The sequence below is a fragment of the Pholcus phalangioides genome, unplaced genomic scaffold (genome assembly GCF_987345545.1).
Source record: "Pholcus phalangioides strain wild (caught in Gottingen) unplaced genomic scaffold, Ppha-v1.0 ptg000001l_1, whole genome shotgun sequence".
Classification (NCBI taxonomy): Eukaryota; Metazoa; Arthropoda; class Arachnida; order Araneae; family Pholcidae; genus Pholcus; species Pholcus phalangioides.
The window spans coordinates 16503500-16520777 of record NW_028301594.1 but is presented as its reverse complement, the minus strand read 5'-3'; the positions used below and the strand labels follow the sequence as shown (position 1 = coordinate 16520777).

At 38.5% G+C, this 17278-nt stretch overlaps 1 protein-coding gene across 2 annotated transcripts; it reads left to right on the top strand.

Moving 5' to 3' along the window:
- Positions 1 to 1752: 1752 nt before the first annotated feature.
- On the top strand, positions 1753 to 16609 carry LOC149089966 (uncharacterized). Of its 2 annotated transcripts, none has more exons than XM_089231541.1 (6): positions 1753 to 2053; positions 8113 to 8231; positions 9559 to 9705; positions 10791 to 10919; positions 13394 to 13601; positions 16268 to 16609. In XM_089231541.1, the coding sequence occupies exons 1-6, from the start codon at positions 1948 to 1950 to the stop codon at positions 16483 to 16485; spliced, it is 927 nt and encodes a 308-aa protein (XP_089087667.1). In that variant the 5' UTR covers positions 1753 to 1947; the 3' UTR covers positions 16486 to 16609. The 2 variants fall into 2 exon arrangements, with proteins under 2 accessions (XP_089087667.1, XP_089087674.1); XM_089231548.1 differs by having other exon boundaries at positions 1804 to 2053; positions 16271 to 16609.
- Positions 16610 to 17278: the final 669 nt, after the last annotated feature.

The window sequence follows — 17278 nt, the reverse complement described above, 5'->3', positions numbered from 1 at the left end:
TTGAATTGTTCCCATCTTTTTTTGTCAGTTTTATTGCTTTGACTGGAGCATGACGAGAGGTTTCTTTCGGCAACAACTTGCCCGTTTGCATCCTATTTTCTCTATTTCTGAATGGAAGAGGTAACCCCTCCCCGTACACCACACAGCTGGTAAGTTAGTCCGGTGGAAGCAGGTCCGTCCGCCCTTCACTTCAGCTGTTGGTAAGCAAACAATGGTATTCTTCTTACAGAGCTATTTTTCGAACTGTGTGTGTATATTGTCCTAGAGCAAACTGGGCCGTGGTTAGAGCAGCATCTGCCCTGCTAGGAAGCAACTTCGGTTCTTGTGTTCCTGAGAATTGCAACTGCGATCTCAAAGCGTGTAAACATGTGTGTGCGGGAAAAAACACTCATAAGACACACTCATATCAATCAAGAGATATACGTTTCTCTCAGTGTGAAAAAATAAAAAAATTTCCCCAGAAAAAAAAAGAAAATAGTCCCGGAAACCTGAAAAGGAGGACAAAACGTCAAATTTTCCAAAACGTAGCAGGACGCTTTGAATGACATCAAAAAGGACGTCTGGTAACCCTAGTTTAGTAGCATGTGTATCTCGGGCCTAATTATTCTGAAGTAAATGAGAGATTCAAAGCTCCTTCTCAAGAGCGTTTTCCTTTTTTGTTCTTTACGCCGTCATTACACTGTAAAACTTTGATAAAACTCCAAAAATGGAACCCATAAGCGCATCGGTTATAACCAACAGGCTTAAGGCCGCGACTTTAGACTACAAAAGTTTGATAAAAGAATTTTACAAAACTTGAAAAAATAATAACCAATAATCCTATATATATTACATCTACTCGGGATGTAACCGATGCAGGAGCGTCGAATGTGTCACGAACCTGTGGGTGCTCGTCTTGAGATTCGTGTGAAAAATGTCGATTGCTGAATCAATTCTGTGGGTGCTCCAACGCCACTGAATCGATGCTCTTATTGGTTGCATTTTTCAAGTTTTATAAAAGAACTTTCCTAAAATTTTCATAGTTAATGCCAGCCTAACTGCAAAAATAAAAACCACCATGATCTCGGCTGATGGCGAGGAAGTTCGTTGGGAGAGTTTGAATTTCCTTGCGTACGCCAGTGTGGCCATCTGTTATCTGTGAAAACAAAAAAAAAACAGGAAAAATTATTTCTGGAATAGCCCTTTCTTTTTGTCCTTTTCGTTTTTTGATGTGTGTCTGTGAGAGAGAAAAAAAAGAGCGCTTTCTGGAAGCCGCAACAGAAGAGCCGATAAGTTCCTGCTGCGCTATAACAAAACTCGTTTTTTTTTTGCTCCGTGTGTCAGAAGCCGTAAAAAGAACAGCTTCCGCCGTCGACTTGCTCTACACCACTGTATGATCTGCTCTTTTTTTTTTTTTTTCCTATCGACTTGTTTTCGCCGGAAAACCTTCGAACTCCCTCTCCTATCATCGAAATGTCGAGAATCGACGTCACGATTTCACGACGTGACGAAACCGCCGTTTACGAGATTGGTCGAGACTCGACGTCGACGACAAGACGAGACGACGAGATTGGTCGAGACTCGACGTCGACGACAAGACGAGACGACGAGATTGGTCGAGACTCGACGTCGACGACAAGACGAGACGACGAGATTGGTCGAGACTCGACGTCGACGACAAGACGAGACGACGAGATTGGTCGACAGTCGAGACCGATCTCTTTCTCGAACAGATTACGACGGCGACGTGAAAAAAGGCGGAGGCAAAACGTTGCGTTTTTTCGACAACGGGGACGAACAAAAACAACACTGTGCATTATCGTCGCCATTTTGAACTCGATAATGATGCGGGTCGCATCATTATCGAGACAGTGTTTCGGCCTTTTACATGAAAATTTTCAACGAAATTTAATTCGTGCCGAAATATAGCTGCGATTAATTAATCAGATAAACGTCCTAATTATCGTGATGGCTAAAACTACAGCTTCGACAAGTGGATCGAGTAACCGACCGTCCCCTCTGCAGTATACGACTTTGCTGGCCCATATGGAAGCACATCCCCAGATGCTAAAGGGTAATTATGACTTTTTGAAAACTTTGGTGACATATATAGTTTCTCTAAGAAGAGAATTTGTGCGAGGGCTCAGTACTGTAGCAAGGGATTTTTTTCGGGAGAAGGGGGCAAGATCCTACGACCCACGAAGGGGAACCAAAAAGTTATCTTCTCTTCTAGGGAAATTTTGAGTCAATTTATTAGCCTTCAAAAAGCACTTTAAATTTTGTATGAAGGTTAACATTAAAACAGTATTTCCCAAAGTGGGCAATATCAGGGGCGATGGAAATGTCTAAGGGAGCGATAGAAACTACGGGTATGACATAGGATCCTATAGTTTGCTTGAGGTGGGCGCAATGAGGGAAAAAAGTTTGGAAAACATGCATTTAAAACATCGAAATCATTCTGTCCCTTAAAAATTACTGGGTGAAACTCCATAATAAGTCCCCCCTCTCCCAGACAACTTACCCTGGATCCACGCCTTGTCGAGTCGCGGTTGAACATAGGTGAAGAGACTTGAAAGTCTGGGAAGGGGAGAGCACGAATCCCTATGCATATACATTAGATCAGTTGGCTCCGCCATTGACACCGTAAAGAATGGGTCAACTCGAGCACGGCCGAGGGGGTGGGGGGTTCACAATAATGAGATTTGTTCAAAATTTTCGAGAATATTCATGTAAATTTGCTAAGTAGGGGCCTCAGAAAAATCACTTGGCCCGGGGGGCCCATGACTGCCCTAATTGTGGTGCTGGGGAGGATGTCCCTCCTATATCTTCACCTATATGTTAAAACATTCATCTTCCCCTACCTCCTACAGACGTAGTCATGGGGAGGACATAGCGATTCGTGCACCCCCCCCCCCCAAGACGATCGAAAATTAGTAAAAATATTTTTTTGATATTTATGTAAAAAAATTCGAGGTATTTTTGTTTTTTAAATATAATTTAAATATAATTTTTGATCATCTTGAGAGTGGGGAAGGAGGTGGAACGATAATACCATGCGTATGTTTCTTCAGGGAGGGGGAATGAATGTTTAATCTCGGCCAGGTGCAGATCCAGTGTAAGTTGTCTGAAGTGCGACTTATTATGCAAGTGCGTCCCGTATTTTAAGGGACACAACGTTTACCCCTCTCCCATATTGCTCTTGGGAGGTGTGATCGAATTACTCCACAGGTGTAGGCTGAGTGGGGCACACCTCTCCGTTCCCCCCAGGGTGTGCGAAATTCGAATTTTTTTCTAATATGTTTGTGGAAAAAAATTAAAAATATCTGAAGAAAATATCATTCATGTGTATGTTAATCCATCTCTATTCATTTAGAATGGTTTTTGAAGGTCATGAAACTCGAAATGCCCAGGACGAAATTCTCTCAGTGTGTTCCCACTCCTAACTCGTTATGTTCCGACCAAATGTCGATCTTAGGGGTCATTCAAGTATTATGTCAGCATCGACGGGGGAGGTGTTCCGATTTGCTGGCTTTTGATGGCAAGGGAGGGAAAGGGGTCTGAATAATGCTTACGTCATCAACCACCCTCTTTGAAAATATGAAATAAATAATGGCATCTTAGAGGAACTGTGTCACGGGTCACTTAAGTGATCTGAAAATGTGATCTGTGCCACTTAGTTTATTTTTAAAAAATTAGGTTTGAGAGAGGCAGGCCACTTCAGATAACACCTAGGGCCAAGGGTTTATCATATATGGATTGAAGGGTGGGTCTCAATCAATTTCTTTAAAAGAAATTTTGAGAGTTCTTCAAATAGCATTGAAATTAACAGAATTTATTATAGCATATAAAGGTATTTTCTTAAATTTTAATTTAAAAAAATATTTTTTGCATTAAAAATATAAATTTTTGAACATCGCGGGCCCCCCCCCCCCCCCGGGTACGTCTCTGACCCCACCAATGTTCGTTAGGAGGCAGGGGACAGAACTGATGACGAAATTTTGCTGACGGGGGGGGGGCGGTCAGAGTTTTGCTGACAAGGGGGGAGGATGTCAAAAATGTGTGGCTAAAAATTTGCTGCCCTAATACATGAACGGCCCCACTTACATGCGGTCCTGTAGCACCCCCACCTCTGGATCTAGGTTCGGCCTATGGTTTCGAGGCTAGGAGCCTCTTAAGAATAACCATGATATTTATGTATGTCACCTCCAAAGCCCGAAGTTGGCCAATTCGAGTGGAGGCCAGCCCAGTTGACCCGGCCAAAGTCCGAAATTCGGGCTTTCGCCTGCCCCTATATATCGATCCCTATACGTCCCTATATATAATATATATATATATATGGTCACTATCAATATTCAGATTCCTTTGATCGTTAGGATTGCCATAGCTAACCATAATGATTATGGTTAACTATGGCTATGCTATAATTATATAAATGACCATAATTATCACACAAAAAAATACGCCAACGCGGCGATGACCCCGAATCATAGGGACCAATATGCATATACATATTTTTTATTATTCATTATTCATACATCATATACATTTCAGAAAACAAATAAAATCACCAAGGGATCATACGATCCATACTGGTGATCATAGGTAAAAATGTACGATTCATTTCGTGTATTATCATCACAAGTATATGAATATAATTCACCATGTACAAGAATGAAACGGTTTCTAATAATATACTGTTATAATTCATTAGATTTATGATGGCAATTTTTGAAGAGAAAAAAAAAGCACAAATGAAAATAAATGAGTATAGTACAGTAATGAGAATGTTAGTACAGTCAAACCTCGTTGGTGCGTCACCCGGTTAACACGTCACTCCGCTTACCGGGTCGCTTTTTGGAAGTCCCAATTTTCCTCAGGCAGGAACTAGCACAGCTATGGCTTACTCCGTTTAACAAGTCACTCCGCCTACTAAGTCATTTTTTCGCTCTCCCGAGAGTGACTCATTAACGAGGCTTGAGTGTATATCATTGTGGCAAACAGGAGTGTCAGTTTTAATAAAATATTATATCAGTCGTTATAGTGTTATCTCGGAATTAGAGTGAAAAATAGATGACAAATAGGCACAAGACGTCAGATACGATATTTTAAAAATATTGTTCAATATCAGTAATAATGAGTGTTAATTTTTTTCATTTTGGATATCTATAGGTAGTCTATTGTATTGTTTTGGAACTAAGTAAATGAAGTTTTTACATAGAATATTTTTATTCGGTTTAGGAATTACTAAAATTTGATTTGGTCTTCTGGGATTGATAACATTACGTCTATTGCACAGAACTCGATTTCTGTGAACGGTAATGCAGATTTTATAGAAATACAAATGTCTGATGCATAAGATATTAAGGTTAATGTAGTTAATCAAAGTCATACTTCCATTAAAATTAGATAAAATTTTGATAAATTTATTTTGCATTCGTAAAACTTCGTTAATGTTAGTGATATACGGGGTGATTATAAAAAAACTATCCCGACATATGGGCCCCTAACTATCATACCATTCACAGAAACTGAATGAAATTTCGGCATAAGGTATTTTGATGTATGCGCTCAAGAATGATATGGAAAACAACAGTGTCACTCTAACAGTTACGGTTACAGTGAGAAAATTTCGAAAATATCAAATGGCAACACCAAGTTTTTTGTATTGGAATGCGATCTCCATACTGAAAAACACTAAATAGCGTTGGAATGGCACCTGTAGCACGAAAATCCCCGGAGCTAGGCAAGGAAAAAGTAAAAAGGACTTTGCCGTGCACCAGAGCATTAATGTTCGTTTCATTCATCACACCGTTTCTTCGGCTGAGATCCCAGCCTGATTAGTCCTCCACAAGGTCATGTGGAAAATTTGTGAAACACAATAAAATGCTTTATTTTATGCTGCTTCTCTGTCCTTATTGGTTGTCCTCACTTTTAGCCTATCTACCGCCGGTGATTTTCATGCTACAGTTGCCGTTCGAACGCTATTTAGGGTTTTTCACAATGGAGATCGCATTCCAATACAAAAAACTTTGTGTTGCCATTTGATATTTTCGAAATTTTCTCACTGTAAGAGTGACACTGTTGTTTTCCATATCATTCTTGAGCGCATACATCAAAATACCTTATGCCAAAATTTCATTCAGTTTCTGTGAGTGTTATGATAGTTAGGGGTCCATATGTCGGGATAGTTTTTTTATAATCACCCTGTAGTCTCCTCCCCATGCTATGAGGCCATAATTTATTTGAGATTGAATCCAGGCATTATACAGTGAGTGTAAAAAAATTATTTACTTTGAATTTTAGTAAAAAAATTTGCTTAGAAAGAATCTATAGTAGTTATACTTATCTATAATATAGGGGCTGGCAATTTCGGACATTGACCGGGTCAACTGGGCTGCAGTGCCATCTTAACGCATGGGTTAATCCGGGCACTGCCCGGGGGCCTAAAGATGTGGGGGACTCAGAAAAACTAGAAATAGTTGAATTTTTCGAGAATTTTCCAGGTAGAGCCTCAGAAAAATCACTTGGGGGAGCCAATGATGCTCTTAAGCCGGCTCTGCTGCCTCTGCCCCCCCCCCCCGCCCGCGAATCGGCCAACTTCGAGGCTTTGGCAGTAACACGCGTTCCGGGTTGTGGAAAATTCGTGATCGATTTGATTTCTAAAATTCGCCACATGGGCCCCTACTTAGCCCCCCGCAAATACGCCTTTGCTTTAAGTAACTGTTTTGATCACTCACACATGCTTGCGAACTCTTTAGGTCGCTTACATGCTCTCTGGTTTATTCACATGATTCCAAACTCTCTAAGTCACACTTTTGGTCACTTGCTTGCGCAAAATCTTTTGCCACCCCTCACGTACCTAAATACGCCTCTGTCCCTAAATACGCCTCTGTCCCGAGTGCCTCTGCATAGTTACAGTATAACCTTGCTTACAGCATATAGACTGTCAGACCAGAGACTACCCGGGCTCTGTCCCTTCCGGGATGTAAGCCCTTTACCCGTGTGTGGTAGCCCTATCTACTACTTTAACGCACACCAACTCCGGTCATGTATCACAATACGGCGATTTCCAACGCCATGGAGTTGGGTAGGAAATGAAGGTGCCATCTATATATCGGTGGTCACTCCAGGCTCGGTAGGAAAAGAACTTGTTTCTGACGTTCTGTGGCCGGATACGAACCTTGCACCTTGACGGTAGCCATAGCGAAAGACGAGCATCTTGCCACTCGGGCGCTTAGTTCTATATCTACTAGCCCTCTTTACATTATTCACATGCTTGCACACTGTTTTAATCACTCGCATGCTTACAAACTCTTGAAATCACTAGCGTGCTTGCATACTGTTTTGGTCTCTTATATACCTGCAAACTCTTTTTGGATGACTCGCTTGGTTCCTCACCAACCGGTCCCTTGCTCTCTGGGTCACTCTTCTGTTCACTCACATGCTTGCAAACTCTCTAGATCACTCACTGACCTATAGTCCCTCACTCTTTAGTCATAGGTGGCTTTATTTTTTTACGCAACTGGGATAATTTACTAATTTTCTTAACCTCTCATTCCACAAATGCTGCCCGTACGAACTCGCCGTCCTGGGCATAGCCCGGTCAAGAGAATTAGACTAGAATAGGAAAGCGGCAAAAATTGTGTAGCCCACTGCGGAAAAGTCATAAATCCGCCTCTGTACGGAAATAAAGCACAATTCCCACTATTAGCACAGAAAAAGTGTTATATATTCTCAGTGCAGGATCTGAATCTCTTTCATCATCTATTAACGGGCGACCCCCCCCTCCCTCCCCCATTAAAAGGAAAAAACTTTTTTGTCCCATGGGGATCCATTTCCGAAAGGTTCATTGCGTTTCATTTCATTGGACAGTGTCCACCATAAATTATAGGGAAAAAAATCAAAAATGTCACTGGTCCTTGCCCACACCAAAATAAAATCAATGGGAAAAAATGTTAATGGACAATTTTTTTAATGAAATTTCTGGGAAGGTGATAAATTATAGGGGGGGATGGGCAGGAAGCGCTGAAATTAGGTTCTGCACAGGTAGAGATTTTGTCTCATGCTGTTCCTGCATAAGCTGATATTGTGCTAAATAATTCCAATACTTGATTTCATATTCAATTTTCGTAGGTAAGTTTAAAGGAAGCTGGTCACCAGCCGACAGACGATGTAGCTGGGAACTTCTCGCAAAAACCCTCAATGAGGATTGTGGAAATGGTGCTGTCAAAACTGCTGACAAATGGAGGAAAGTAAGTGATACTTGGTAATAGCAGCATCTGGAGAATTTTCTCAAGGGAAGGGTTTAAAAACTGCAAAAACAACAAAAAAACTCCTTAATCTCGGCTCAGGGTGGGAGCTATCTTCTGTATAAGCCAGTGCGTGGTATTTTGAAGTAGCAGCTAATTCGGTGCATAATGCTCAGTCATAGATTAAAGACAAAAGAAATAAATGAACCCCTGATTCCAGTCAAATTTGCGTACATGATATGATCAGCATCAGATTTTTTTTTAATCAAAGGTTTTGTTTTAAGAGTTCGTACACAGTCAAATCTTGATAATTCGAATGTACAGCGACTGACAAAAACTCCAAGTTTTCGTTAGTTTGACTTATTGGAAATTTCAATTTCAAAGTGGAGAGAAGAAAAAAAAAGTTTAAATAAAAGTGTTATTTATGAATATTGTATTAGTAAAATATGTTAAACTACTGGAGATGAAGAAATTTGCAAATATAAATTATTCTAAAGCAATCATATAATTATTGAAGGAGAAATATTTGGAAATAAACTAGACGTACGTATTGTATCATGAAAGCAGACGCATGCATGATACTCCTATAAGTAAAACAAATTATACATAGTGTATGCGAAATCATTTGTGTCAAAAAAATACAGTGAATTTTGACTGCCTCTCTCCTTTTGTGAGAAAGTCATTCACTTTTCGCAAGCAGACAAATGAATCTACATCAACATTTTCTACACTCTGCATGAAACGTTGCACAGTACCAAGTAGCCTTTTTGTTCGAAGGAGGAAGAAAACACACAAAAGTGATTTTATGCATTCGTATGTCGAACTTACCGTAAGGGTGCTCTTTTTGTGATGATGGGTACAGTCAGAGCTCGCGACTGGGAAAAGGGTGAAGACCTCTGCTCTGCACAGATTTTGTAGTCGATTCCTTTTTCGTGAAAAAAAATGTCAAAATTGTAGCCTATAATGTGAATCTTTGAGCCTCTGTGCTAAAGATCTATAGACCTACCATTGATACAGCCCTTTAAGTGGCGTTGATGAGATAACTTGCCTCAAATGCCTCTTATTTTAGCATTGACAAGCCCAGATATTTGGTAAAGTTGATTTTTCAATGGCATACTTTTCCCTATAACCCTCACTTTGCACACCTGCTGAAAATTGGAAGAATGCCTACTCAATTGAAAAAGATGTGGAATTTTGAGGGGGGGGGGTTTAGTGATATTTTTTGTCAACTTGAAGGGTTAACCCGCAAAGCCCGGTGCTGCAACTATTCGCCAGAATATACGATTTTGCTTTTCTTTAAATTGCATTTCTTCTTTGGCATTTCTTGCAGACATTTTCCGATTGGAAGAATAATGTAAAGAATAAAGCAATTATCGTGCAATCACAATCAGAAGGGTCCAACAAGGTGAGACTTACTGATGTGGATAAAAGACTTATAAAGCTTATGGGTTGGGAAAATTTAGAAAAGAAAAACAAGGTGAGTTTTCCTTTTTTTCCCCCCTTTTTACTAAATTTCGGTCAATATTTCTTTATTCAGCAACATTTAAATCAGCCGACCACTGTGTCCAAATGCTGGCATTTAGCACAACTGCTGTGAAAAATGTCTCATAGCCAGCTGTCAACAGTGTGCATGTGCAACCTTCGTAAAAACTTGGAGCAATCCACTATCAACTGTGCAACACTTTCGTAACTTAGCATGTGCGGTTCTCTCAAAGAACATAAGCCATTATCAATGCCTTTTGTGAAAGTTTGTATCAAATTAATAAAACCTTATACAGGGGTATCCGGATTCAATGTCTCTAATGTCAAATATCGATCGAAAATCAGTAATGCCATATAGGGCGCCTATATTACAAAAAATTATCTGCCCAACTCTGTGTTTGACAACAAATTTTCTGAAAGTGTCATTATTTACGCTGCCACTGTTATGAGCAAACAAAGAGGAAAAATGGTGTCACCATAGGGGAAGGCGCAAATTGTTCTGGGGAAAAATGTTAGCTCTCATATATCCTCTCTGTGAATCTGATTTCCTCTCTATAGGATCAGTTTTTTAGATAAGATAACTTTGCATGTATGTGTCCAACAGGGTTAATAAGCACAATCGCTGAATTTAGGGCTCAGAAAGTTCAATACAATTTCTGAAGTGGAAAGAAACAATCTCAAAATCAATGAGTAATTTGCTCTACCGTGTAATCTGGTAATTGGGCCATTTTTCATCTGGGCCTTCAAAAAGAAAACACGTAGAAGCCCACTGATTTTTTTACAAACTTTGCAAGTACAATATTGCTTTTTATTCATATATAATTTTTTCCCCTTTCCTACTTCTTGTAAAATATAGGAACTGCTCAAAAATAGGGACATTTGAACCAGGCACCCTGTATAACAGTTATTTGGATTTTAATAAAGTGTATAAAAGACCTTTTTCAGATAACTTCATATCAACCTACGCGAGCGTAAAGGTTTCGATATTCCATTATTTTCATCTTTGATTCTTGGTTGCCTAAGTTATATTCAAATTTCTGACAATTAATATATTGCATTAATGTCCCATCTTGTCTTTAGCACCCTCGAAAATCCTCCACTCCTGAGCCACAAACAGTCCCAACTGCAAGCAACTCAGTCAATACCTCAATTCAGTCTACTGAAGAGAAGCAGAAAAAAAGTTCGCTACCCACGATTTCGCATGTTACCGTAAGTTTCATTTTTTATTGTAATAAATTACTAAGCGTTAATTTTTTTTACTTATTAGTGCTAATGTATAAATGTAATTAAATTTTACACTCATTTTTTCTTGGCATGTGGAAAGCAATTTTTTTTTTCCAATTACAAAACCTAGAATGTATATATATATCCTGATAAAGTAAACACTGTACTATATAATATACAGTCGAACCTTGATATACTCTGATCTGCATTGTAACTGCCACAGTAAAAATCACTGAACTGGTAAAGTGCCACCCTCTTTCAAGAAAAATATTTTTTTCCCTCGATTTTGTGGGGCTGATTCCTGCTTTCTCCAACACCAAAAATAACCATTTTAAAAAAACAAAGATTTTTTTTTTTCTATCATTTATACTGTACTTCATATTCCTATACTATCCCAAAGGAAAGGGAAAAGAAAAGCGCTCCACCTCTTTCTTTCGGTTATAAAACTTTAAACAAAAGCTGACTCCTTCCACTGTCAGACCCTACAAGACCCGGGCTCTGTCCCTTCTGGGATGTAAGTCCTTTACCCGAGTGCGTGTTGGGTCCTGCTGGGGTGACTCCTCCCATTGGCAGTTAATCTGGCAAGTTGAGGGGGGGGGGGATGGGAAAATGTTATCAGAAGAAAACTTTCAATTGTATCTGGGCTCGGCATCGCTAAAATAAGGTTTCAACCTTTACAGCGGCAATCCCGAAATAGCTTGGATTCTTAAAACCTTCTCGAAACAGCAGACCCAAAATACCTCGGGTTCTTAAAACTCTCTCACAACAGCAACATCGAGCCTACATACCATTGAAAGTTTTCTTCTAATAGCATGTCCCCGCTTTAATCAACAGCCACTGGGCGTAGTCAACTTTTGTTCAAAGTCTGATAACAGAAGGGGGGGGGGGAAAGAGACTTTTTATTTTCCCTTCAAGGTGGTATAGTATTATTACAGCATAAGTAACAGAAATGATAACTTCTCTTCCTTGTTTTTTTATTATTATTACATTTTGTATTGGGGGGGAGCTTATTAACTCGCAATTGGGAAAAAAAATTCTTCAAAATATGTGGCAATTTTTAGAAGGTTTAGTGATTTGCACAATGTGGCAAATCAGAAAAAATTTAAAAACCGCTTAAAGGGGGTCTCAGCCACCTCGTTGGGCATTTTGCCTGTTGTGGCGTTGTATTTGTGTTTGAGAAAGTGAGATATCTTGGAATTGCTAAAGTAATCTCATTGTTGCCCCGTAATGAGATTAATAAGGAGTAGTCTGATTTAACTAGTAAATATGTGCACTTGGAAGACGCATACCCATTCAAAACTAGTTTTACACACAAACAAAAGAACCAGAACTTATCAAAAGATATAGATTTTTTTATTAAAATGTCTTGCACAACAGGCTTATGCCCAATTGTATAAGATTGCTATAATAAAGTGTTCCAGACTCTCTACTACTAGTATTAAACCAAACATGCACCTTGTATGCATTCTTCTGTGGAATTTCTGACGGATCGAAACGTATTGTGTAAGTGTATGTATATGCACAGCCCTAACATGTATGTTGTCCACCTTTTGCTTGTTTTGTGTACTTGCTAGTGCTGCCATCTGTGTTTTGAAGTAAAGATGGTAAATGCTTGAATTTCCATGTTATGTCAGGACTGCCTGTTCGCAACAGACTGCACGAAGCTGGGATGGAAGAGATCTCTGCAACAGGATAAATGTGGTGGCAGAGGTTCAACCCATTGTCTCGTAACGTTAAAATCTTTTAGCACTCAGTGAACCCAGATGTTGTGAGGAACCTTTTGGCAATATTTATTACAGAGAGAGAGCTTTCGACTTAGATAGGATTTCAATTTCGGATTTACAGTAACTTTCATCATTTATCACTTGAAAATTTGTTTTGTAATCCTGTGCTATCTCAGAAGGAATGAAGACATTGCTGTCTATTGTAGCGTATTCAGTTTCATCAGGGTAGTTTCACCACGAACTGGAAGTTTAAGTCATACCTTAATTTGTACTTTCCAAAGTTTATTCGTTACTTGCAGCCTTATTTTGTAAGAGACACTTAAACGGTTTTGGAATTTCAGAATGGCACTAAACACAGAATTCTTATTTCACCAGCCGAGACTTTTAAAAAAGTTATGTTATAAGTGGGGTGAAATTAACATTATACTGAGATTCCACAGTATTTCTAGTGAATTGTCTTTATAACACAGGTTGTACATAAGTTGAGAATATTTCTCAATTTACCTACCATAACAATTGTTAATCACTGTTTCAGTTCAGTTGTCACTGAAAATACATACACATTATTGCTCTATAATAATAAAATGGGTTTTAGAGCAAGTTGCGCTTCACATGCACAATCTCGTGCAAATGTATTGTTTGTAAGAAACAGACTTACAAATTTAGAAGTATGCATTGCATGTACAAGTGTTTTAAAAAATAACCAAATATTTTATAATCAAACTATTATTTTAGGGAGGTATCAAATGTGAAGATATAGATTGTGAGGCAGACCTCCAAAATGAAAATGAAGAATCTGATGACAGAAGTGACAGTGATAGTCAAAGCGACAGTGAAACTGACAGTGACAGTCAAAGTGACAACACAGAAAGTTCTCTTGACAGCAACTCAGGTCCTCCTACGGAGTACAACTATGTTTCCTCCAAAAACGCAACAACTCAAAGTATGTATCTATAAATCTATATAATTCTTTATTAGCTAACTTCCCATGTGATTGATACACATTTATGTAATAAAACCTTCCCCCATCTATATATTACCACTATATATAGATGGGGATACAGTACAATCAGTACTCTTTAATTCGGCATATATCAGACAAAGGTATACCAGATTATATTATTTAAATGGGCATCCAGTGATTGAGATAAACTTCTGCGAACAGGCATATATAGTGACATGTTTTCCTCTAATATATATGCTTGAAGGAAAAACCCGCCTAAAAATTCCAGATTAATGGACCGCCGGATTATCGAGGGTCTACTGTATATGAAATTGGTTTTCTGTCTGTATCAGGGTTGGGCAAAACTCCAAAAATTTGTATGTCTGGTCGGGCATGTAACTTAAAATAATAGATACCCAGATCAATTTTTTACATGCCTGAAAAATAGTATCACTGAATTTACGTACTTGAAAAAATATTTAAAAACAAATTGATTTCTTTGCATAAAAAATATTGAAAGTGATACAATTCTTTTTAAATCAAAATTTTGAAAGAAATACGAAAATTCAAAAGGAATGTAGTCACCAATCAAGAAAATTAGTCAAACCGCTAATTATAATTTTTTGTTTGTAATGTTGGCGTCGAAAAAGGTCAACAAGTTACAATTCACTTCGCCTATAAAATTATGGTTTATTTATGGTAAGGGCAGGCATGGGCATAGGATAGCCAGATTATGTGTAACCGAGACAAGGAGTAAATCATGATAAAAACTGGAATGTTTCGCAAAGTCACTGACAAAAACTGGAACATCTTTAAAAAAAAAAAAAAGAGAGAGGCATTATCGTGTCAAACTGTAAGGCAATAGATAAAATTGCCTATTGGCACTAAAAACCTTTGCCTAGTACAGTTTAAATTAGTGTTCTTTCACCTTTTTCTGCTTTTGCAGTATTGATTGGAATTGAAAATTGTTACCAACTAGCATAAATGGGAGAAATAATTTGCAAACCTTCAACAAAAAAAAAAATGGAGGAAAATTTCCTAACCTTCTGACTTATATTTCATATTTTACTATTAGGTGCCATTCAAATATTATGTTAAGCATCAGTCAAACCCCCTCCTCCGATCGATGCTATGTCACCAACCTCCCTTTATACAAATAAGATATTCTTAATGGAATCTTTACTGGGAACGAAGAACCTTTGTGGGCATTTGAACTATCATTCTCTATTGATAAATCCTCCTTTACCAGTAGATGTTTCAGATCTCTACAGACCGGCTCCCCCCTCTCCCTTATGGTGAGGAAGTCTGCTAAACTGTTTTGTCTGCTCAGCATGTCACATGCATTGAGAGATTTGCTTGCCTCCCATATACCGTTTCCCCGAAAATAAGACCTGGCTTCAAAAAATGCATTAGGTCTTATTTTTGAGAAAACATGGCATATGCAGATACATGCATCAACCACTTCGAATGGGTGGGGGTTATGTGTTTCACCAAGGGTGCGCATGGTGATTGGGGGAATTAAAAAGCTTCCAAACTAATAAGATTTAAAATTGTTAAAATGTGCTTATTTTATTCATACAATCGCCTTGCAAATCATGTTATTTCTTTAGTCAATGATTTTATGCACATACACCAAGGGTACTCATCTTTTTCATGAGTGTAGGACACTTGGTACAATTAGTGACGTGTTTGCAGGTTGGTTTAGCTGGCTATAGCCCAGGGCAGCAAATTTGCCAAATGAGTACACAAAATAAATCCACAGATACAGGAAGGATCAAAAGAGTGACCTACAGCATGAGCAAGCATGTGAATGAACAAAAGAGACCTATAAAACAAGGAACTATGTCAATGAACAGCGACAAGAGTATGTGCAAGTATGCGAGTGATCAAAACTGCAAACGTGTGACTTATTCACTCGTTCAGTCAGAGGCAAGGGTGTACTTTAAGAGTGGGGAGTCCATTCACGTTATAGCACATGATGGCAAATTTAAGGTAAGAGTTGTCAAGAATATTAGACTAAAAGGGCAGCAAAACCATATAAATGTGCTTCTGGATATATTTTTCCTAAAATAAGGTCTGATAACAAGTTTAGCTTCATAGGCCACATCAGATGACCTCAACAGCCACATTGGCTTCTTGTAGGTCGAGCATGTATAGCATCCTCTTACCCCATAAAGACCATTCAATTACGTTAGCATGGGAGGAAGGTTTAGTATTTGCTCACTTTAGATGGCAAGGGGTTTGAATGATCACGTGACCAACCACCCTTTAAGAAAACATGAACTATTTTTAATGTGACATCTTTACACACTATCTCTTACCTGTCTGATTATACCACTCCTTTAATTAATGCTCAAAACACAAGTAAAAATATAGTGTTCAATCTGTAAATCTGTTCACTACAGCAATATCAATGGTTCTGGTCAGACTCACTATATATATTTTGAAAGGGCAATCCTAATCGGGAGTGTGTACAATAATCAACCTACTTAAGGGAGAAGCACGTGAGAGGGCTCCCAAGCATACACCTCTGATCCCAATATGGGAAGTGGTCAAAATGGCTTTATATCTACTGACGTAATACTTGAATGCCCCATGTGTATCTTTTAATGCATGCATGTGAAAAACTACTAACTTTTAAAAATTACAATATTTTCCGATTATAGCAGATATTTCACCTTGCCAAGGAGAGACATCTAGGAAAAGAAAGAACTCATCTGATCATACCGATGTGGATGAACATGCTACAATACAAAGCTTCATGGCATCCATTACAAGTATGCAGAAGAAGATGCTTAGAGAACAGAAGCTGCAAAGAATAGAATTAGTTAGAGAAGCTAAACGATTTGTGAACGCTTTCGAAAGGATAGCCGAAAGATTCTGAACTATAATTTATTTTTTTTATGTGAATACCTTGTTATACTGGTTGATACATAGGGTGGTCCAAAGCCTACAGGAATTCCTCTAGCACAATATGTCTATATGTTAATAAAAAATGTTTTTTATAACTCTGATCAGATTCATGCTTCAGACCTTACGCACGCAACATGAGCTTTCATCTAATGATTCAGAGGAGGGCCTTGGTAGTATGCTCAAAGTGATGGGAGCAGGTTAAAAAGACCCAACTCACAAATCCAGTCAAAATTTCCATGTAAAATTATTAATACTTTATGCAATAAAAATAAATGGGATATTGACACGATTCTTAAGTGGGAAGACTGAATATATTAAATTTAAAAACAAAAATAGAGGAATAATTTTCACTTTGAAATATGAAAGGGAGATGGCAGCTGCATTAGAACACTAAACAAATCTGACACTACAAACACATCGGGGCAACACACATTCAGATTTTTACCAAATTTGTCAGCAAAGGATTGGGATGCAAGGGTCATTCACCTTACAGAACAGGATACACAAAGACAGTAAATTAAAAGTTGAAATCTCAAAATGGACAATGCAATATTGTCATTGGGCCATTTTCCATCTAGGCATTTTTTTTAAGGAGGTACATGTGAAAGTATTTTCCTCATCCTTGCAAAGTGTAACTGGACACCTTGTACATAGCTGCCCATATCAAAATTCTTGGGGGGGGGGGGGAGACTTTTTCAAATTACATTTTAATTTTTACTGCGTGGAGATTATCCTAAAATGTTTTGGAACTCGTTTTCAACACA